The 25,606-nt window shown below is 42.6% G+C and overlaps 1 protein-coding gene across 1 annotated transcript in view; it reads right to left on the bottom strand.

Moving 5' to 3' along the window:
* The window catches only part of LOC124044168 (unconventional myosin-XVI-like), a 519,573-nt gene that overhangs the window by 253,180 nt on the left and 240,787 nt on the right, over positions 1–25,606 (bottom strand). Inside the window, exons 31-33 of the mRNA XM_046363671.1 lie at positions 24,291–24,658; positions 22,877–24,172; positions 4,023–4,178 (exon numbers count right to left, since the gene is read on the bottom strand). Of these exons, the coding sequence (XP_046219627.1) occupies positions 4,023–4,178; positions 22,877–24,172; positions 24,291–24,658 (1,820 nt within the window). The remainder of the gene's footprint in view (positions 1–4,022; positions 4,179–22,876; positions 24,173–24,290; positions 24,659–25,606) is intronic.

The raw sequence follows: 25,606 nt of genomic DNA, 5'->3' as shown, positions 1-25,606 counted from the left end.
TTACCTCCTGTCTATTGTCTATTATCTATCATGTATTACCTCCTGTCTATTATCTATCATGTATTACCTCCTGTCTATTTCTATTATCTATCATGTATTACCTCCTGTCTATTATTATCTATCATGTATTACCTCCTGTCTATTATCTATCATGTATTACCTCCTGTCTATTATCTATCATGTATTACCTCCTGTCTATTATCTATCATGTATTACCTCCTGTCTATTATCTATCATGTATTACCTCCTGTCTATTGTATTTTATCTATCATGTATTACCTCCTGTCTATTGTCTATTATCTATCATGTATTACCTCCTGTCTATTATCTATCATGTATTACCTCCTGTCTTTTATCTATCATGTATTACCTCCTGTCTATTGTCTATTATCTATCATGTATTACCTCCTGTCTATTATCTATCATGTATTACCTCCTGTCTATTATCTATCATGTATTACCTCCTGTCTATTATCTATCATGTATTACCTCCTGTCTATTATCTATCATGTATTACCTCCTGTCTATTATCTATCATGTATTACCTCCTGTCTATTGTATTTTATCTATCATGTATTACCTCCTGTCTATTATCTATAATTTATTACCTCCTATCTATTGTCTATTATCTATCATTTATTACCTCCTGTCTATTGTCCTTTATCTATCTCATTTCTTCATCTCTGTCTGTCTGTCTCTCATTCTGTCTATTTCTCTCATTATTAATGTCCCAGCATTCACATATTCAGATTCAAATCAGATTTCTTAGCATGAATGACAAAGCCACTGTTGCTAAAGCAAATTGAGATAGACATCAACAGTAACAGGAAATGATATTAATAACAACAATAATAATAATGATAAAAGTGATGAAGATTAGAGAGTGTAGACAGGATACAGTGCCTTTGGAAAGTATTCAGACTTCTTGACTTTTCCCAAATTTTGTTACGTTACAGCCTTATTCTAAAATGTATTAAAAAAATACAAAACAGAAACCTGTTATTTTCATAAGTATTCAGTCCCTTTGGTATGAGATTGAGCTCAGGTACATCCTGTTTCCATTGATCATCCTTGAGATGTGGCCACACCTCAGAGCCTTGTTCCTCTCTTGGTTTTTTACTAGAGAGGTTCCTGCCTTTCTAGGGAGTTTTTCCTAGCCACCGTGCTTCTACATCTGCATTCCTTGCTGTTTGGGGTTTTAGGCTGGGTTTCTGTATAGCACTTTGTGACATCAGATGATGTAAAAAGGGCTTTATGAATACATTTGATTGGAGTCCACCTGTGGTAAATTGATTGGACATGAAGTGGAAAGACACAAACCTGTCTACATAAGGTCCCACAGTTAACAGTGCATGTCAGAGCAAAAACCAAGCCATGAGGTTGGAGGAATTGTCTGTAGAGCTTGTTTGCACAGGATTGTGTCGAGGCACAGATCTGGGAAAGAGTAACAACACTTTTCTGCAGCATTGAAGGTCCCCAAGAACACAGTGGCCTCCATCATTCTTAAATGGAAGAAGGTGGGAACCAGCAAGACTCTTCCTAGAGCTGACTGCCAAACTGAGCCATCGGGGGAGAAGGGCCTTGGTCAGGGAAGAGACCAAGAACCCAATGGACACTCTGACAGAGCTCTAGAGTTCCTCTGTGAATCTTCCAGAATGACAACCATCTCTGCAGCACCCCGCTAATCAGGCCTTTATGGTAGAGTGGCCAGACAGAAGCCACTCCTCAGTAAAAGGCACATGACAGCCTGAGTTTTCCAAAAGGCATCTAAAGACTCTCAGACCATGAGAAACAAGATTCTCTGTTCTAATGAAACCAAGATGGTCTGAATGCCAATCGTCACGTCTGAAGGAAACTGGCACCATCCTTACGGTGAAGAATGGTGTTGGCAACATCTTACTGTGGGGATGTTTGTCAGTGGCAGGGACTGGGAGACTAGTCAGGATCGAGGCAAAGATGAACCGAGCAAAGTACAGACCTGCTCCAGAGAGCTCAGGACCTCAGACTGAGGCGAAGGTTCACCTTCCAACAGGACAACAACCCTAAGCACACAGCCAAGACAACCCAGGAGAGGCGTCGGGACAAGTCTCTGGACATTCTTGAGTGGCCCAGCCAGAGCCCGGACTTGAACCTGATCAAAGATCTCTGAATGTCCTTGAGTGGCCCAGCCAGAGCACGGACATGAACCCGATCAAAGATCTCTGAATGTCCTTGAGTGGCCCAGCCAGAGCCTGGACATAAACCCGATCAAAGATCGGAGACCTGGAAATAGTTGTTCAGCAACATTCCCCCTCCAACCTTACAAAACTTGAGAGGGTCTGTAGAGAGGGATGGGAGAACGTTTCCAAATACAGGTGTGCCAAGCTTGTAGCGTCATATCCAAGAAGACTGGAGGCTGTAGTCGCTGCCAAAGGTGCTTCAAGAAAGTACTGAGTAAAGGGTCTGAATACTTATGTTAATGTCATATTTTCGTTTATTTATTTATTTTTAATTTGAAAAAATGTACAAAAACTTGTCATTGCTTTGTCATTATAGGGTATTGTCACTCCTTGGTCTTAGTATTTTGTGTTTTCTTTATTTATTTGGTCAGGCCAGGGTGTGACATGGGTTATTGTGGTGTGTTTTTTGTCTTGGGGTTTTGTGGGGTGTCTAATTAGTCTATAGCTGCCTGAGGCGGTTCTCAATCAGAGTCAGGTGATTTTCGTTGTCTCTGATTGGGAGCCATATTTAGGCAGCCATATTCTGTGAGTGTTTTCGTGGGTGATTGTTCCGGTCTCTGTGTTTGTGTCACGCCTTGGTCATAGTGTTTTGTGTTTTCGTTATATTATTTGTTCAGGCCAGGGTGTGACATGGGTTTATTGTGTTGTCGTATTGGGGTTTTTGTAGGCATTGGGATTGTGGTTGATTAGGGGTGTGTGTAGTATAGGCTTGGCTGCCTGAGGCGGTTCTCAATCAGAGTCAGGTGATTTTCGTTGTCTCTGATTGGGAACCGTATTTAGGTAGCCTGAGTTTCGCTTTGTATTTCGTGGGTGATTGTTCCTGTCTCTGTGTAGTGTTCACCAGATAGGCTGTAATAGGTTTCTCGTTCCTTTTGTTGTTTTTGTATTGTAGTTATTTCATGTATCGTTTCGTTTTCGTTCATTAAAGATCATGAGTAACAAACACGCTGCATTTCGGTCCGACTCTCTTCCTTCAACAGGCGAACGCCGTTACAGAGAAGGAGATTGTGTCACGCTGCATGAGGCAAATGGTGGTCACACAAGATACTGACTGGTTTTCTGATCTACTCCCCTACTTTTAAAAAACAAGTTATCTGACCAACAGATGCATATCTGTATTGCCAGTCATGTGAAATCCATAGATTAGAGACTTTTTTATTTATTTCAATTGACTGATTTCCTTATATGAACTGTAACTCAGTAAAATCTTTGAAAATGTTGCATGTTTATATTTTTGTTCAGGTTAGCCGTTTTTCAATTTGGAGTCAATTTGTTTGCTTTTGATTTTAGAAATGAAACCGTTTTTTGAATGGTCTTTAGTTTGTATGTTGTTAGTGAACCGCAGAGCAAGCTGACCTAGGGGATCATCCTCTTGGGAGAAGTGGTTACTCAGAAAGGATCGGCATTTAATGGAGCTCTGGTCTGCTTGATTTAAATGCTGCCGGAATTAAAATGCTCTTTTTCGCACTTGAATGTGTAGAGTGAATGTGAATGTGTCACTATCTGTGAAATTGTCCCCTTCGTGTCCCTGTGTGATCACTGCTGTAACCTTGCTGATGTGACCTTGATAGGCTAATGTAGGTGACAGAACGATATCGAAGGGAATCCCACCCTCGTCGTTTCACTCCTCACTGATCATGAGGGAGAGGAGAGGAGCTGAGGAGGAACCAAAGGAATCGTTGGGATCGTTCTCCTCTCATCCCATCCTTCCCTCCTCCTCCTCATTCTCCTCCTCCTCCTCCTTCTCCTCACATCCTACCGTTCACCGCTTCACCTGACTCCAACTCCTCTCTCGGCTCTTACCATTAGACAGCCGGTTGCCATTCTCTACGGGGGTGTGGCTTGGGGAGTGGGGGGCGTGGTTGTTGGCATTCTTGTCCTGTAGCTGTGGAGACGGGGAGGAGGGGGTGGAGCCTGGGTGCTCATCTCTCCCTGGCAGGTTGATGTTGGAGTTGAACCCTGGGAGGAGATGACACACACACTGTTACTGCCATCGGTTTGTTTCCATACATTGAATTGTTAAACTGTTAGTTACAAAAATATTTTTGGAACCTCAGATTGTTCATGCAATTCTCACATAGAGACATCATTGGGATGAAGAATGTTTGAAAGGCTTTTTACATTTGTAACACCAACCAGTTTTGAGAATATCATGATTAAAGTGGCAATTTTGGGCTCTTTTTAGACCTACAATTGCCTCCGGTAAGACCCTATGACCTATGAACCTTACACGATACAGACAACACCCTGGTGTCATTATATTCCTAATAGCACGCTCTAACATATGGAGCATCACTCAATTCTGAAATACAATTTTAAACATTCATTTATTAAACATTAAAACAATTTATATGAATACATCAAAATGACCCTTTTTGATTTAGTTTCTTTGTGGACCTATTGTTTTAATACAGAATATACTCTACAAGTACATTTCTAGAGTCAGATCTCTGCTAATTTTCAAGTTTAAAGCTGGGAATGCCTCAGGGAGCTTCAAGTTTAAAGTTGGGAATTCCCATGACGTCCCTGCGGCATTCCCGTATCCCACAGGAGAAGCAGGCTGGGGGGAAACAGCTGCTCATCACAGGCATGGCATTGATACCTCCCCTAACCCCCAGGCCACCCTGGAGCATCGGGTATCACAGATAACCATTTAGTGCCAGGGAGGGAACGGAAGCAGGCTGCCCCGCTGCCCCGCTGTTCACGACCCTGACTACCAGCCTCCTCTGGCGTGTAGGCATGCTAACTAGTAAAAGGCATCCCCATTCAAGTCATCAATGTACCTTGCTGGTCATTCTATGTCTAGGCATGTGACATTGAGATGGAAGAAAGTGTCACGTCAGCCTGAGGGTTTCTGTTTCTACCCTAGACCCCTGGGTTTTAAGGCCCTTGGCATTCTGGTGGATATCCTTAAACTACTGTTAGTGCCCCTCTTCAATGCCCTGTCTCAATGACTTAGTTAGATTAAGAAGTATCCCACTGGGCACACACTGGCTGAATCAACGTTGCTTCCACATCATTTCAATGATGAATTGATGTCTGTGCCCAGTGGGATGTCTCTGCTACACTCTGTTCTGTCCTCATGTCATCTCCCCTTTCGTAGTGTGAGGAAGAGTGATATACCCCACTACGGTGATAAATATTTAATCTCATATTATATTAACCTACACACTGCTAATATACTTGAATGAATAATGACAGGACAGAGAGGAGAGAGAGAGGAGAGAGATAGAGAGAGAGAGAGAGAGAGAGAGGTGAGAGATGAGAGAGGGAAAAGAGACTGAGCGTCACAGGTGAGAGAGAGAGGAGAAAGAGGAGAGAAAGAGAGAGATGCGAGCGAGAGAAGGAGAAAAAGAGAGATGAGCAAGAGAAGGAGAAAGAGAGAGGAGAGAGAAAAGAGAGAGAGAGAGACTGATAGAGAATGAGAAAGAGAGATATAGAGAGAGAAAGACACAGAGAAATAGAGAGAGAGATACAGAGAGGGAGAGAGAGATGCAGAGAAAGAGAGATATAGAGATACAGAGAGAAAGAGATACAGAGAGAGAGAGACATGGTAGATAAAGAGAAGGAGAGAAAGAGGAGAGAGAAAAGAGAAAGAAAGAGAGGAGATAGAAAGAGAGAGAGGAACATCCTCTGTGTACAACGTAAAAAAACACCAAATAATGCATGCAGAGCAGAATTAGGCCGATAGTCACTAATCATCAAAATCCACGAAAGAACTGTTCAGTTCTACAACCACCTAAAGGGAGGCGATTCCCAAACCTTCCATAACAAAGTCATCACCTACAGAGAAATGAACCTGGAGAAGAGTCCCCTAGGCAAGCGGGTCCTGTGGCTCTGTTCACAAACACAAACAGACCCCACAGAGCCCCAGGACAGCAACACAATTAGACCCAAACAATTCATGAGAAAACTAAAAGATAATTACTTGACACATCGGCAAGAATTAACAAAACAACTGAGCAAACTGGAATGCTATTTGGCCCTAAACAGAGAGTACACAGTGGCAGAATACCTGACCACTGTGACTGACCCAAACTTAAGGAAAGCTTTGACTATAGACAGACTCAGTGAGCATAGCCTTGCTATTGAGAATGGCCACTGTAGGCAGACTTGTATCTCAACAGAAGACAGGCTATGTGCACACTGTCCACAAAATCAGGTGGAAAGTGAGCTGCACTTCCTAACCTCCTGCCAAATTTATGACCATAGTAGAGACACATATTTCCCTCAGATTACACAGAACCACAAAGAATTTGTGGGAAATCCAATTTTGATAAACTCCCATATCTATTGAGTGAAACACAGTGTGCCATCACAGCAGAACTGTGTGACCAGTTGCCACAAGAAAAGGGCAACCAGTGAAGAACACCATAGTAAATACAACCCATATTTACTGTGTTGATTTATTTTCCCTTTTGTACTTTAACTACTTGCACATCGTTACAACACTGTATATAGACATAATGACTTGAAATGCATTTACTCTTTTGGAACTTTTCTGAGTGGAATGTTTACTGTTCATTTTTGATTGTTTATTTAACTTTTGTTTACTATCTATTTCACTTGCTTTTTCAATGTAAACATATGTTTCCCATGTCAGTAAAGCCCCTGAAATTGAAATGGAATTGAATTGAAATTGAATTGAGAGAGAAAGTAAGAGAGGGTGAGAGAAGGAGAGAGGGACTACAGTGTGTGTATTCTCGTGTAAGAGTGTTAACAATGAATGATGTTTCAAACTGATCTAACAGTTACTGCTTGTGTTCATATCATATTTAGAGTTGAAGGGAAGTATTTGAACATGTATTTTATGAAACAGTCTCTTTAAATCAATGCAGTAATAGGCAACGTAAGGCCACATTGTACCCATTTAATCAAGTTGTTTGTCACATTCCGAAAACAGCGGGGGGGAGACTTAACCGTGAAATGATGCAGTATATACAGAGATTATATACAGAGATTACCAGGACCAGATCAATGTGGAGCTATATACAGGGAGCACCAGTACCAGATCAATGTGGAGCTATATACAGGGATTACCAACACCAGATCAATGTGGAGCTATATACAGGGATTACCAACACCAGATCAATGTGGAGCTATATACAGACATTACCAGTACCAGATCAATGTGGAGCTATATACGGGGGAGCTAATACCAACACCAGATCAATGTGGAGCTATATACAGAGATTACCAGTACCAGATCAATGTGGAGCTATATACAGGGAATACAACACCAGATCAATGTGGAGCCAGATCAATGTGGAGCTATATACAGAGATTACCAGTACCAGATCAATGTGGAGCTATATACAGGGAGCACCAACACCAGATCAATGTGGAGCTATATACAGGGATTACCAACACCAGATCAATGTGGAGCTATATACAGGGATTACCAACACCAGATCAATGTGGAGCTATATACAGACATTACCAGTACCAGATCAATGTGGAGCTATATACGGGGAATACCAGTACCAGATCAATGTGGAGCTATATACAGAGATTACCAGTACCAGATCAATGTGGAGCTATATACAGGGAATACAAGTACCAGATCAATGTGGAGCTATATACAGAGATTACCAGTACCAGATCAATGTGGAGCTATATACAGGGAATACCAACACCAGATCAATGTGGAGCTATATACAGGGATTACCAACACCAGATCAATGTGGAGCTATATACAGGGAATACCAACACCAGATCAATGTGGAGCTATATACAGGGAATACCAACACCAGATCAATGTGGAGCTATATACAGGGAATACCAACACCAGATCAATGTGGAGCTATATACAGGGATTACCAACACCAGATCAATGTGGAGCTATATACAGGGATTACCAACACCAGATCAATGTGGAGCTATATACAGGGATTACATCAATACCAGTTACCAGACCAGATCAATGTGGAGCTATATACGGGGAATACCAGTACCAGATCAATGTGGAGCTATATATAGAGATTACCAGTACCAGATCAATGTGGAGCTATATACAGGGAATACAAGTACCAGATCAATGTGGAGCTATATACAGAGATTACCAGTACCAGATCAATGTGGAGCTATATATAGAGATTACCAGTACCAGATCAATGTGCAGCTATATACAGGGAATACAAGTACCAGATCAATGTGGAGCTATATACAGAGATTACCAGTACCAGATCAATGTGGAGCTATATACAGAGATTACCAGTACCAGATCAATGTGGAGCTATATACAGAGTGTACCAGTACCAGATCAATGTGGAGCTATATACAGAGTGTACCAGTACCAGATCAATGTGGAGCTATATACAGAGATTACCAGTACCAGATAAATGTGGAGCTATATACAGGGAGTACCAACACCAGATCAATGTGGAGCTATATACAGGGAATACCAGTACCAGATCAATGTGGAGCTATATACAGAGATTACCAGTACCAGATCATTGTGGAGCTATATACAGAGATTATCAGTACCAGATCAATGTGGAGCTATATACAGGGAATACCAGTACCAGAAAAATGTGGAGCTATATACAGAGATTACCAGTACCAGATCATTGTGGAGCTATATACAGAGATTACCAGTACCAGATAAATGTGGAGCTATATACAGGGAGCACCAGATCAATGTGGAGCTATATACAGGGAATACCAACACCAGATCAGTGTGGAGCTATGTACAGGGATTACCAACACCAGCTCAATGTGGAGCTATATACAGGGAGCACCAGTACCAGATCAATGTGGAGCTATATACAGGGAATACGAACACCAGATCAATGTGGAGGTATATACAGGGATTACCAACACCAGATCAATGTGGAGCTATATACAGGGAGTACCAGTACCAGATCAATGTGTAGCTATATACAGGGAATACCAACACCAAATCAATGTGGAGCTATATACAGACATTACCAGTACCAGATAAATGTGGAGCTATACACAGGGAGTACCAGTACCAGATCAATGTGGAGCTATATACAGACATTACCAGTACCAGATCAATGTGGAGCTATATACAGAGATTACCAGTACCAGATCAATGTGGAGCTATATACAGGGATTACCAACACCAGATCAATGTGGAGCTATATACAGGGAGTACCAGTACCAGATCAATGTGGAGCTATATACAGGGAATACAAGTACCAGATCAATGTGGAGCTATATACAGGGATTACCAACACCAGACTGATGTGGAGCTATATACAGACATTACCAGTACCAGATCAATGAGGAGCTATATAAAGGGATTACCAACACCAGATCAATGTGGAGCTATATACAGGGAATACCAGTAACAGATCAATGTGGAGCTATATACAGGGAATACAAGTACCAGATCAATGTGGAGCTATATACAGAGATTACCAGTACCAGATCAATGTGGAGCTATATACAGAGATTATCAGTACCAGATCAATGTGGAGCTATATACAGGGAATACCAGTACCAGATCAATGTGGAGCTATATACAGAGTGTACCAGTACCAGATCAATGTGGAGCTATATACAGAGATTACCAGTACCAGATAAATGTGGAGCTATATACAGGGAGTACCAGTACCAGATCAATGTGGAGCTATATTCAGGGAATACAAGTACCAGATCAATGTGGAGCTATATACAGACATTACCAGTACCAGATCAATGTGGAGCTATATACAGAGATTACCAGTACCAGATCAATGTGGAGCTATATACAGACATTACCAGTACCAGATCAATGTGGAGCTATATACAGGGAATACCAGTACCAGATCAATGTGGAGCTAGATACAGGGAATACAAGTACTCGATCAATGTGGAGCTATATACAGACATTACCAGTACCAGATCATTGTGGAGCTATATACAGACATTACCAGTACCAGATCAATGTGGAGATATATACAGAATACCAGTACCAGATCAATGTATATACAGGAGCCAGATCATAGCTATATACAGGGAATACCAGTACCAGATCAATGTGGAGCTATATACAGATATTACCAGTACCAGATCAATGTGGAGCTATATACAGGGAATACAAGTACCAGATCAATGTGGAGCTATATACAGAGATTACCAGTACCAGATCAATGTGGAGCTATATACAGAGATTATCAGTATCAGATCAATGTGGAGCTATATACAGAGTGTACCAGTACCAGATCAATGTGGAGCTATATACAGAGTGTACCAGTACCAGATCAATGTGGAGCTATATACAGAGATTACCAGTACCAGATAAATGTGGAGCTATATACAGGGAGTACCAGTACCAGATCAATGTGGAGCTATATACAGAGATTACCAGTACCAGATCAATGTGGAGCTATATACAGGGAATACAAGTACCAGATCAATGTGGAGCTATATACAGACATTACCAGTACCAGATCAATGTGGAGCTATATACAGACATTACCAGTACCGGATCAATGTGGAGCTATATACAGGGAATACCAGTACCAGATCAATGTGGAGCTATATACAGAGATTACCGGTACCAGATCAATGTGGAGCTATATACAGATATTACCAGTACCAGATCAATGTGGAGCTATATACAGAGATTATCAGTACCAGATCAATGTGGAGCTATATACAGGGAATACCAGTACCAGATCAATGTGTAGCTATATACAGGGAATACCAACACCAGATCAATGTGGAGCTATATACAGACATTACCAGTACCAGATAAATGTGGAGCTATATACAGGGAGTACCAGTACCAGATCAATGTGGAGCTATATACAGAGATTACCAGTACCAGATCAATGTGGAGCTATATACAGGGATTACCAACACCAGATCAATGTGGAGCTATATACAGGGAGTACCAGTACCAGATCAATGTGGAGCTATATACAGGGAATACAAGTACCAGATCAATGTGGAGCTATATACAGGGAATACCAGTACCAGATCAATGTGGAGCTATATACAGGGAATACAAGTACCAGATCAATGTGGAGCTATATACAGAGATTACCAGTACCAGATCAATGTGGAGCTATATACAGAGATTATCAGTACCAGATCAATGTGGAGCTATATACAGGAAATACCAGTACCAGATCAATGTGGAGCTATATACAGGGAATACCAGAACCAGATCAATGTGGAGCTATATACAGATATTACCAGTACCAGATCAATGTTGAGCTATATACAGGGAATACAAGTACCAGATCAATGTGGAGCTATATACAGAGATTACCAGTACCAGATCAATGTGGAGCTATATACAGAGATTACCAGTACCAGATAAATGTGGAGCTATATACAGGGAGTACCAGTACCAGATCAATGTGGAGCTATATACAGAGTGTACCAGTACCAGATCAATGTGGAGCTATATACAGAGTGTACCAGTACCAGATCAATGTGGAGCTATATACAGAGATTACCAGTACCAGATAAATGTGGAGCTATATACAGACATTACCAGTACCAGATCAATGTGGAGCTATATACAGACATTACCAGTACCAGATCAATGTGGAGCTATATACAGAGATAACCAGTACCAGATCAATGTGGAGCTATATACAGACATTACCAGTACCAGATCAATGTGGAGCTATATACAGGGAATACCAGTACCAGATCAATGTGGAGCTAGATACAGGGAATACAAGTACCCGATCAATGTGGAGCTATATACAGACATTACCAGTACCAGATCAATGTGGAGCTATATACAGATATTACCAGTACCAGATCAATGTGGAGCTATATACAGGGAATACAAGTACCAGATCAATGTGGAGCTATATACAGAGATTACCAGTACCAGATCAATGTGGAGCTATATACAGAGATTATCAGTATCAGATCAATGTGGAGCTATATACAGAGTGTACCAGTACCAGATCAATGTGGAGCTATATACAGAGATTACCAGTACCAGATAAATGTGGAGCTATATACAGGGAGTACCAGTACCAGATCAATGTGGAGCTATATACAGGGAATACCAACACCAGATCAATGTGGAGCTATGTACAGGGAATACAAGTACCAGATCAATGTGGAGCTATATACAGAGATTACCAGTACCAGATCAATGTGGAGCTATATACAGAGATTACCAGTACCAGATAAATGTGGAGCTATATACAGGGAGTACCAGTACCAGATCAATGTGGAGCTATATACAGAGTGTACCAGTACCAGATCAATGTGGAGCTATATACAGAGTGTACCAGTACCAGATCAATGTGGAGCTATATACAGAGATTACCAGTACCAGATAAATGTGGAGCTATATACAGACATTACCAGTACCAGATCAATGTGGAGCTATATACAGACATTACCAGTACCAGATCAATGTGGAGCTATATACAGAGATTACCAGTACCAGATCAATGTGGAGCTATATACAGACATTACCAGTACCAGATCAATGTGGAGCTATATACAGGGAATACCAGTACCAGATCAATGTGGAGCTAGATACAGGGAATACAAGTACCCGATCAATGTGGAGCTATATACAGACATTACCAGTACCAGATCAATGTGGAGCTATATACAGATATTACCAGTACCAGATCAATGTGGAGCTATATACAGGGAATACAAGTACCAGATCAATGTGGAGCTATATACAGAGATTACCAGTACCAGATCAATGTGGAGCTATATACAGAGATTATCAGTATCAGATCAATGTGGAGCTATATACAGAGTGTACCAGTACCAGATCAATGTGGAGCTATATACAGAGATTACCAGTACCAGATAAATGTGGAGCTATATACAGGGAGTACCAGTACCAGATCAATGTGGAGCTATATACAGGGAATACCAACACCAGATCAATGTGGAGCTATGTACAGGGAATACCAACACCAGATCAATGTGGAGCTATATACAGAGTGTACCAGTACCAGATCAATGTGGAGCTATATACAGAGATTACCAGTACCAGATAAATGTGGAGCTATATACAGACATTACCAGTACCAGATCAATGTGGAGCTATATACAGGGAATACCAGTACCAGATCAATGTGGAGCTATATACAGGGATTACCAACACCAGATCAATGTGGAGCTATATACAGGGAATACCAGTACCAGATCAATGTGGAGCTATATACAGGGAATACCAACACCAGATCAATGTGGAGCTATATACAGGGATGACCAACACCAGATCAATGTGGAGCTATATACAGGGAGTACCAGTACCAGATCAATGTGTAGCTATATACAGGGAATACCAACACCAGATCAATGTGGAGCTCTATACAGACATTACCAGTACCAGATCAATGTGGAGCTATATACAGGGAATACCAGTACCAGATCAATGTGGAGCTATATACAGAGATTACCAGTACCAGATCAATGTGGAGCTATATACAGGGAATACAAGTACCAGATCAATGTGGAGCTATATACAGAGATTACCAGTACCAGATCAATGTGGAGCTATATACAGAGCTTATCAGTACCAGATCAATGTGGAGCTATATACAGGGAATACCAGTACCAGATCAATGTGGAGCTATATGCAGGGAATACCAGTACCAGATCAATGTGGAGCTATATACAGATATTACCAGTACCAGATCAATGTGGAGCTATATACAGGGAATACAAGTACCAGATCAATGTGGAGCTATATACAAAGATTACCAGTACCAGATCAATGTGGAGCTATATACAGAGATTACCAGTACCAGATCAATGTGGAGCTATATACAGAGTGCACCAGTACCAGATCAATGTGGAGCTATATACAAAGTGAACCAGTACCAGATAAATGTGGAGCTATATACAGGGAGTACCAACACCAGATCAATGTGGAGCTATGTACAGGGATTACCAACACCAGATCAATGTGGAGCTATATACAGGGAGCACCAGTACCAGATCAATGTGGAGCTATATACAGGGAGTACCAGTACCAGATCAATGTGGAGCTATATACAGGGAATACAAGTACCAGATCAATGTGGAGCTATATACAGGGATTACCAACACCAGACCGATGTGGAGCTATATACAGACATTACCAGTACCAGATCAATGTGGAGCTATATAAAGGGATTACCAACACCAGATCAATGTGGAGCTATATACAGGGAATACCAGTACCAGATCAATGTGGAGCTATAAACAGGGAATACACGTACCAGATCAATGTGGAGCTATATACAGATATTACCAGTACCAGATCAATGTGGAGCTATATACAGAGATTATCAGTACCAGATCAATGTGGAGCTATATACAGGGAATACCAGTACCAGATCAATGTGGAGCTATATACAGGGAATACCAGAATCAGATCAATGTGGAGCTATATACAGATATTACCAGTACCAGATCAATGTGGAGCTATATACAGGGAATACAAGTACCAGATCAATGTGGAGCTATATACAGAGATTATCAGTACCAGATCAATGTGGAGCTATATACAGAGTGTACCAGTACCAGATCAATGTGGAGCTATATACAGAGTGTACCAGTACCAGATCAATGTGGAGCTATATACAGAGATTACCACCGCCATCGATAAAAGACAAGTACTGTGCAGCCGTCTTCATCGACCTCGCCAAGGCTTTCGACTCTGTCAATCACCATATTCTTATCGGCAGACTCTACAGCCTCGGTTTTTCGGATGACTGCCTTGCCTGGTTCACCAATTACTTTGCAGACAGAGTTCAGTGTGTCAAATCGGAGGGCATGCTGTCCGGTCCTCTGGCAGTCTCTATGGGGGTGCCACAGGGTTCAATTCTCGGGCTGACTCTTTTCTCTGTGTATATCAATGATGTTGCTCTTGCTGCGGGCGATTCCCTGATCCACCTCTACGCAGACGACACCATTCTATATACTTTCGGCCCGTCATTGGACACTGTGCTATCTAACCTCCAAACGAGCTTCAATGCCATACAGCACTCCTTCCGTGGCCTCCAACTGCTCTTAAATGCGAGTAAAACCAAATGCATGCTTTTCAACCGATCGCTGCCTGCACCCGCATGCCCGACTAGCATCACCACCCTGGATGGTTCCGACCTTGAATATGTGGACATCTATAAGTACCTAGGTGTCTGGCTAGACTGCAAACTCTCCTTCCAGACCCACATCAAACATCTCCAATCGAAAATCAAATCAAGAGTCGGCTTTCTATTCCGCAACAAAGCCTCCTTCACTCACGCTGCCAAGCTTACCCTAGTTAAACTGACTATCCTACCGATCCTCGACTTCGGCGATGTCATCTACAAAATGGCTTCCAACACTCTACTCAGCAAACTGGATGCAGTCTATCACAGTGCCATCCGTTTTGTCACTAAAGCACCTTATACCACCCACCACTGCGACTTGTATGCTCTAGTCGGCTGGCCCTCACTACATATTCGTCGCCAGACCCACTGGCTCCAGGTCATCTACAAGTCCATGCTAGGTAAAGCTCCGCCTTATCTCAGTTCACTGGTCACGATGGCAACACCCATCCGTAGCACGCGCTCCAGCAGGTGTATCTCACTGATCATCCCTAAAGCCAACACATCATTTGGCCGCCTTTCGTTCCAGTACTCTGCTGCCTGTGACTGGAACGAATTGCAAAAATCGCTGAAGTTGGAGACTTTTATCTCCCTCACCAACTTCAAACATCAGCTATCCGAGCAGCTAACCGATCGCTGCAGCTGTACATAGTCTATAGGAAAATAGCCCACCCATTTTCACCTACCTCATTCCCATACTGTTTTTTATACTGTTTTTATTTATTTATTTTTCTGCTCTTTTGCACACCTACCTGTACATGACCTGATCATTTATCACTCCAGTGTTAATCTGCAAAACTGTATTATTCGCCTACCTCCTCATGCCTTTTGCACACATTGTATATAGACTGCCCCTTTTTTTTCTACTGTGTTATTGACTTGTTAATTGTTTATTCCATGTGTAACTCTGTGTTGTCTGTTCACACTGCTATGCTTTTATCTTGGCCAGGTCGCAGTTGCAAATGAGAACTTGTTCTCAACTAGCCTACCTGGTTAAATAAAGGTGAAAAAATAATAATAATAATAATAAATGTGGAGCTATATACAGGGAGTACCAGTACCAGATCAATGTGGAGCTATATACAGGGAGTACCAGTACCAGATCAATGTGGAGCTATATACAGGGAGTACCAGTACCAGATCAATGTGGAGCTATATACAGACATTACCAGTACCAGATCAATGTGGAGCTATATGCAGACATTACCAATACCAGATCAATGTGGAGCTATATTCAGGGAATACAAGTACCAGATCAATGTGGAGCTATATACAGGGAATACAAGTACCAGATCAATGTGGAGCTATATTCAGGGAATACAAGTACCAGATCAATGTTGAGCTATATACAGAGATTACCAGTACCAGATCAATGTGGAGCTATATACAGACATTACCAGTACCAGATCAATGTGGAGCTATATACAGGGAATACAAGTACCAGATCAATGTGGAGCTATATACAGGGAATACCAGTACCAGATCAATGTGGAGCTATATACAGACATTACCAGTACCAGATCAATGTGGAGATATATACAGGGAATACCAGTACCAGATCAATGTGGAGCTATATACAGGGAATACCAGTACCAGATCAATGTGGAGCTATATACAGATATTACCAGTACCAGATCAATGTGGACCTATATACAGGGAATACAAGTACCAGATCAATGTGGAGCTATATACAGAGATTACCAGTACCAGATCAATGTGGAGCTATATACAGACATTACCAGTACCAGATCAATGTGGAGCTATATACAGGGAATACCAGTACCAGATCAATGTGGAGCTATATACACGGAATACAAGTACCCGATCAATGTGGAGCTATATACAGACATTACCAGTACCAGATCAATGTGGAGCTATATACAGACATTACCAGTACCAGATCAATGTGGAGATATATACAGGGAATACCAGTACCAGATCAATGTGGAGCTATATACAGGGAATACCAGTACCAGATCAATGTGGAGCTATATACAGATATTACCAGTACCAGATCAATGTGGACCTATATACAGGGAATACAAGTACCAGATCAATGTGGAGCTATATACAGAGATTACCAGTACCAGATCAATGTGGAGCTATATACAGAGATTATCAGTATCAGATCAATGTGGAGCTATATACAGAGTGTACCAGTACCAGATCAATGTGGAGCTATATACAGAGTGTACCAGTACCAGATCAATGTGGAGCTATATACAGAGATTACCAGTACCAGATAAATGTGGAGCTATATACAGGGAGTACCAGTACCAGATCAATGTGGAGCTATATACAGAGATTACCAGTACCAGATCAATGTGGAGCTATATACAGGGAATACAAGTACCAGATCAATGTGGAGCTATATATAGACATTACCAGTACCAGATCAATGTGGAGCTATATACAGAGATTACCGGTACCAGATCAATGTGGAGCTATGTACAGAGAGTACCAGCACTAGATCAATGTGGAGCTATATATGGATATTACCAGTACCAGATCAATGTGGAGATATATACAGGGAATACCAGTACCAGATCAATGTGGAGCTATATACAGGGAATACCAGTACCAGATCAATGTGGAGCTATATACAGATATTACCAGTACCAGATCAATGTGGACCTATATACAGGGAATACAAGTACCAGATCAATGTGGAGCTATATACAGAGATTACCAATACCAGATCAATGTGGAGCTATATACAGGGAATACCAACACCAGATCAATGTGGAGATATGTACAGGGAGTACCAGTACCAGATCAATGTGAAGCTATATAAAGGGAATACAAGTACCAGATCAATGTGGAGCTATATACAGAGATTACCAGTACCAGATCAATGTGGAGCTATATATACAAGTACAGATCAATGAGCTTACATTACCAGTACCAGATCAATGTGGAGCTATATACAGAGATTATCAGTAACAGATAAATGTGGAGCTATATACAGGGAATACCAGTACCAGATCAATGTGGAGCTATATACAGAGATTACCAGTACCAGATCAATGTGGAGCTATATACAGAGATTACCAGTACCAGATCAATGTGGAGCTATATACAGAGATTATCAGTACCAGATCAATGTGGAGCTATATACAGAGTGTACCAGTACCAGATCAATGTGGAGCTATATACAGAGTGTACCAGTACCAGATCATTGTGGAGCTATATACAGAGATTACCAGTACCAGATAAATGTGGAGCTATATACAGGGAGTACCAGTACCAGATTAATGTGGAGCTATATACAGACATTACCAGTACCAGATCAATGTGGAGCTACATACAGACTATTTAGCAGTCTTATGGCTATTTAGCAAGGCTATTTAGCAGTCTTGTGGCTATTTAGCGGTCTTATGGCTATTTAGCAGTCTTATGGTTATTTAGCAGTCTTATATATATATATATTATGGCTATTTAGCAGTCTTATGGCTATTTAGCAGTCTTATGGTTATTTAGCAGTCTTATGGCTATTTAGCAGTCTAATGACTACCAGATCAATGTGGAGCTTTAGAGTCTTATGGCTATTTTATCAGTAACAGTCTTATACAGGGAATACCAGTATGCAGAGATCTGTGGAGCTATTTAGCAGTCTTATGGCTATTTAGCAGTCTTATGACTGTTTAGCGTTCTTATGGCTATTTAGCAGTCTTATGGCTATTTAGCGGTCTAATGGCTATTTAGCAGTCTTATGGGTATTTAGCATTCTTATGGCTATTTAGCAGTCTTATGGCTATTTAGCAGTGTTGTGGCTATTTAGCGGTCTTATGGCTATTTTGCAGTCTTATGGCTATTTAGCAGTCTTATGGCTATTTAGCAGTCTTATGGCTATTTAGCAGTCTTATGGCTATTTAGCAGTCTTATGGCTATTTAGCAGTCTAATGACTATTTAGCAGTCTTATGGCTATTTAGCAGTCTTATGGTTATTTACCGGTCTTATGGCTATTTAGCAGTCGTATGGCTAATTAGAGGTCTAATGGCTATTTAGCATTCTTATGGCTATTTAGCAGTCTTATGGCTATTTAGCAGTCTTGTGGCTATTTAGCAGTCTTATGGCTATTTAGCAGTCTTATGGCTATTTAGCAGTCTTGTGGCTATTTAGCGGTCTTATGGCTATTTAGCAGTCTTATGGCTATTTACCAGTCTTATGGCTATTTAGCAAGGCTATTTAGCAGTCTTGTGGCTATTTAGCGGTCTTATGGCTATTTAGCAGTCTTATGGCTATTTAGCGGTCTTATGGCTATTTAGCACTCTTATGGCTATTTACCAGTCTTATGGCTATTCAGCAGTCTTATGGCTATTTAGCAAGGCTATTTAGCAGTCTTATGGCTATTTAGCAGTCTTATGGCTATTTAGCAGTCTTGTGGCTATTTAGCAGTCTTATGGCTATTTAGCAGTCTTATGGCTATTTAGCAGTCTTATGGCTATTTAGCAGTCTTGTGGCTATTTAGCGGTCTTATGGCTATTTAGCAGTCTTATGGCTATTTACCAGTCTTATGGCTATTTAGCAAGGCTATTTAGCAGTCTTATGGCTTATTAGCGGTCTAATGGCTATTTAGCAGTCTTATGGCTATTTAGCAAGGCTATTTAGCAGTCTTATGGCTATTTAGCAAGGCTATTTAGCAGTCTTGTGGCTATTTAGCGGTCTTATGGCTATTTAGCAGTCTTATGGCTATTTAGCAGTCTTATGGCTATTTAGCGGTCTTATGGCTATTTAGCAGTCTTATGGCTATTTAGCGGTCTTATGAGGCTCTTATGAGGCGCTGTCGTGCCCCCTTCACAGCTGTTCGCGTATGTGTGGACCATGTTATGTCATTAGTGATGTGTGCGCCAAGGAAATTGAAGCTCTCGATCCGCGCCACTACAGCCCCATCGATCTCGTACATGTAATAATAATAATAATAATAATATATGCCATTTAGCAGACGCTTTTATCCAAAGCGACTTACAGTCATGTGTGCATACATTCTACGTATGGGTGGTCCCGGGGATCGAACCCACTACCCTGGCGTTACAAGCGCCATGCTCTACCAACTGAGCTACACAGGACCACATGTTTTGGAACACTGTGACCTAGTGCAGCTCTAGTGTTGACCCTCCATTGATATACTGCTCTTCTTCTCCAAAGGTGAGGTCCTGCTTCACCGGTACTAAGGGGCCTACATATGCTGCTCTGCATGCACTATACAGGTACTAAACACAGATAGAGCTACAAAACATATATATGGGTACTGTAAAGTGAGTGAGTGAGTGAGTGAGTGAGTGAGTGAGTGAGTGAGTGTTGAGTGAGTGAGTGTGTGTGTGTTGGTGTGTGTGTGTGTGTGTGTGTGTGTGTGTGTGTGTGTGTGTGTGTGTGTGTGTGTGTGTGTGTGTGTGTGTGTGTGTGTGTGTGTGTGTGTGTGTGTGTGTGTGTGTGTGTGTGTAAATAGGAGAGCGAGACGAGGGACACCTGAGTCCCATTTATCAGCCTGATTCCACCCTGCCATATGTAAACTGGGACTTGCATGCGTAGTGACATTTGGTGAAATTGCCTTTCTAAAGTCATCTCTTAACATCATCAGTAGAAGACACGGCTGTGACCAGACCATCTGTTCCCCTTCAGAGGCCTGGAACCCCAAATCAATTCCCATCATGTTGTTACTGTACCGTTCCAGAATGATATGGAATATTCCAAGCTGGGGTATGATTGGTATATAGCTGTGATATTTAGGTGGTATTGGATGTTACATTTCCAGCAAACATCATATCTCTGATGAGATTGAGTCTATATCAATGATTTTAATGATCTTATATGAGGTTAGATTGGGGTCTGGTAGAGAGAGTACCTGCGTATGACAGAGTGGCTCTCTCCCCAGCTGCAGTTAACACCTGATAATCATAATTTAGTCTTTGTGTCTCAATGCCTATAGACACCTGTTTAATATCAGCTCATCTACCCTTTGTTACTCCATATGATCTAACCCAAATAAGGTGTTTTAATATCAGATTTATACATCGTGATGACATAATTATGTGATTGTGTTGTCATTGATTTATTAGTTAGATTTCATCCTACATCACATCAGAGTTTGATAATGGTTGAGATTATTTTTCATTGTTTGCACTAATGTACTGTACAGTAGCATCAGCATCAGTGTGTGGGTGGGTGTCATGCCGTGCAAGCATTACACGTTCAACTGAGACGTCCTGTCGCTTAATTAAGACAAGTGTGATTACATGTGGGGAGTGACATATCTTTCACAATCTGAAGAAGGGAAATCACCCTCTCTCCTCCTCCTCCTCCTCCTCCTCGCTCCTGAAATTAATTAATTTTAATTCAATTCAAAGGCTTTTTTTTGGCATGGGCAACATATGTTTACATTGCCAAAGTAAGAGAAACAGACAGTAAACAAAAGTGAAATAAAAAATAAAAATGAACAGTAAACATTACACTGACAAATGTTTTAAAGGAATAGAGACATTTAAAATGTTATATTATGGCTGTGTACGGTGTTATAACGATGTGCAAATAGTTAAAGTACAAAAGGGAAGAATAAATAAACATAAAAATGGTGTTTGTTCTTCACTGGTTGTCATTTTCTCGTGGCAACAGGACACAAATCTTGCTGCTGTGATGGCACATTTCGGAGTTCATCAAAATTGGGTTTGTTTTCAAATTCTTTCTGGGTCTGTGTAATTTGAGGGAAATAAGTATCTCTAATATGGTCATACATTTGGTAGGAGGTTAGGAAGTTCCACTTCATTTTGTGGACAGTGTGCACACATTCTGTCTTCTCTTGAGAGCCAGGTCTGCCTACGGCGGCTTTTCTCAATAGCAAGGCTATGCTCACTGAGTCTATGCATAGTCAAAGCTTTCCTTAAGTTTTGGTCAGTCACTATGTTCAGGTATTCTGCCACTGTGTAATCTCTGTTTAGGGCCAAATAGCTTTCCAGTTTGCTCAGTTTTTTGGTAAATTCTTTCCAATGTGCTAAGTATTTATCTTTTAGTTTTCTCATGATTTGGTTAGGTCTAATTGTGTTGCTGTTCTGGGGGTCTGTGGCGTCTGTTTGTGTTTTTGAACAGAGCCTCAGGACCAGCTTGCTTAGGGGACTCTTCTCCAAGTTAATTTCTCTGTAGGTGATGGCTTTGTTATGAAAGGTTTGGGAACCGCTTCCTTTTAGGTAGTTGTAGAAATAGGCACTTTTTAGGATTTTTATAATTAGCAGGTATCAGTATTTTGCTCTGCATACATTATTTGGAATTAGCCTCTGCTGTGATGGATTCATGCCTTCATCACCTCAGAGTTTAGCAACACACACTTGCACACACACACGCACACACACATACGTGCACACACACAAAGACACACAAAGACATACAAAGACAAAGTTCTGGGGTTATCTGGGTCAAATGTGTGTGTGTGTGTGTGTGTGTGTGTGTGTGTGTGTGTGTGTGTGTGTGTGTGTGTGTGTGTGTGTGTGTGTGTGTGTGTGTGTGTGTGTGTGTGTGTGTGTGTGTGTGTGTGTGTGTGTGTGTATGGTCAGGGGGTGTATGAGATAGTGTGTGAAGGAATTCACAGAGGTAAAGGTCATCTGTGTATGTGTGTGTGTTACATTGTGACTCACCTCCCTCCCTCATCTTGCGTCCTGTAGTGGTCTTCTTGAGCAGGCTGCGTCCAGAGCTGAACAGGGTGTTGAGCTCATCCAGAGCTGGCTGAGGGCTGGTCAGGGGTCTCCCATTGGCTGGGTTGAACAGCAGGGGTGAGGATGAGCAGGAGTGGGCACGGCGCGGCTCTGGGCGGGTGGACTTGGCCGGAGAGTAGGGAGGGGGCTTGTCCCCCGCAGCCCTATGAGACGAGGAAGCGTAGGAGGGCTTGGGAGAGTCCAAGCCGCCCCCACCTGTGATAGAAGCAGCCCGGGTAAGGGAGAGTATGCTGGACTCTGGGGGGAAGGGAAAGTGGGAGGGGGCGATAGGGGGAGGCAGGGTATTGGCGGGAGGAGGGGGAGGCGGAGGGGTGAGGGGAGGATTGGGCTTGTCTGGGAGGAGGACGGAAAGAGAGGGGGAGGAGTCAGCGCGTTGGCGGTAGTACTGAGGTGAGAGGGGGCTGTCTGGGCCGGCGTAGTTCAGGTTGGACTCAAACACAGGCAGCTTCTTCACCTCCAGAGGGGTGAGGGGCGACTCGTCAGACGCAGGGGAACAGGTGACAGGGGAGGGGGGGAACACCAGGAGAGGGGGGCGGTGGGTGAGCAGGTTGGGGAATGGTGCAGGGATGTCACACCCTCCTTCTTTACTATGAGGGGGCTTGCTGTTTCCTCCGGCGGCAGATGTTTGGGCCTCCATGGTAGTAGATACACCCCCCAGCCCTGCCCTCGTCCCCTCTCCACTCTGAGAGGGAGACAATCCCAACCCTAACCCCCCTAACATCAACCCTAACGCCTCCAGCTTCCCAGCTGCCTTCGCCGCAGCAACTGCCCCTCCCACAGGAAGTCCCGCCTCCTCGGGCAGGAAGTATTTCATTTCCTCGTAGACGGCCTCGGTGTCTCCCTGCTCGGTGCTGTCGGGGGGGTCCTGGTAACTCCCTCCCCGACTGTAACTCCTGCCCTGAGCCCCCACCATCTCTATGTACACATCCTCCTCATCCTGGTTATGGTGCAGGCTCAGTGTCGCCCCCTGTGGGCCATCCACAGACGCTGCACGCTGTATCAGCCCTCTCAGACACCCCATACCCCCTAGCCCTCCAGTGCGGGACAGCAGGGCCAGTTTGACATCAGCGGGGCGGAGCTGGAGGAGGTTAAAGCCGGCAGCGTTGATCTCTTCATAGGAGCCAGTGAGCTTGGTGTTGGGGTTCCTCTTGGGCTTGGGAGGAGGCACCTTCCTCATGGTTGTGTAGTCATCACTGTGGGGTCGCGGCTTGGACAGAGCTGGGGAGGGGAGAGATGAGAGGAGAAACAGTTCACAACAGTCACACTGACAGCTGTGTTTTGGGCTACATAGAGGCTAAGGTAATGATAGTTGGTGTGTTGTGGTGTATATATGCACCATCCGTAGGTGACAGCTGTGTTTTGGGGGGGCTCCCTGCAGGGGACCCATAGCCCTCAGGAGTGGGGCTCTCTCTCGGGGGTCCCAGGGTCAGTCCGGCACTGACCGCCTCGTAGGAAGCACTCAGACGAGTGCTGGGGTCCCGCTTGGGTTTAGGGGGAGGCTGTTTCCGTGGTGATGCCAGGCCTCCCCCATCCTCAGTGGTATGGGCCGCCTGTTGAAGGCCCGGTCTGATGGATGGGCCATGGCTGGAATGTACCAAGTTCTCTATAGCCAGGGGGATGGGCACTGAGCTGGAGCGGAAGTGGCGGATATTCCGGCTCCCCCCATTGACAGAACCGTCTTGGTTTCTCCTCTTCTCCACAACCCTACATGGGAAATCAGATTGAGAAATAAAGTATTTTTCTCCCCATTTCCACAAGTCTTTCTCTCTCTCTATTGCTCTAAATCACTCTCTTCCTCTCCATCCCACGTTCTGTCTATTTCTATTTCCTATCTCCATCCCTCCTCCCTCTCTCCTTTAAACCTCATGATGGACAAACACACCTTCTGTTGATATTTGATCCTGGTTCCAACCAAACATAATAAGATGGATTTTCCTTGAGAGCAACAACAATAAGATAATTACTTTCCATCTACAAATCCAGATTAATTGAATTATTCCCATCATATCATCCACAGACTCCACTCAAATGTATGGCTGCATCATCTGTCATGCAACACATGCATTCTAAAGAGGCCAATACGGGGGATAAAGAGTGGAAACTCTATGGATTATTTCTGCTTTAAATGTGTAAGTCTAATCGGCTTGCTGTAATATGATAATATGATATTCACTCTGCTCTGTAGGTTGATATTTCCTTCTCCAATCTGGAGGAAGCCATCTGTTGGTCCCTCTGGACCAGGTGGAGGGGGGTTGTGTTTGTCTGTAAAGGTTGATAGAGATAGTGTGTCTGTATCTGTGTCTCTGTGTGTGTGTTTGTGTGTGTGTGAGTTGGTTAGTTCTTATATCATTGTGGGAACCTAAAAAGTCCCCAGAAGAAGAGTCCTCTCAAGGATAGTGAAACAAGGAAAATTCTACCTCGTGGAGACATTTCCCACGTCCCCATGAGCACAAAGGCTATTTTAATTGTAGTGGTTAGGTTTAGAAAAAGGTAAAGATAAGGGGTTAGTGGTTAGGGAAAATATAATTTTGAATGGAAATTAATTTTATGTCCCCACGAGGGTAGAATAACATAACATAACATAGCATGTGTGTGTATATGGAGGGCCTTTATAGCCTGAAGAGGTTTCTGACTGACTTTGGTAAGAGTGGG

The sequence above is a fragment of the Oncorhynchus gorbuscha genome, linkage group LG09 (genome assembly GCF_021184085.1).
Source record: "Oncorhynchus gorbuscha isolate QuinsamMale2020 ecotype Even-year linkage group LG09, OgorEven_v1.0, whole genome shotgun sequence".
NCBI classification, from domain to species: domain Eukaryota; kingdom Metazoa; phylum Chordata; class Actinopteri; order Salmoniformes; family Salmonidae; genus Oncorhynchus; species Oncorhynchus gorbuscha.
Note: the sequence above shows the minus strand (reverse complement) of the source record. Positions and strands in the feature narration are given on the sequence as shown.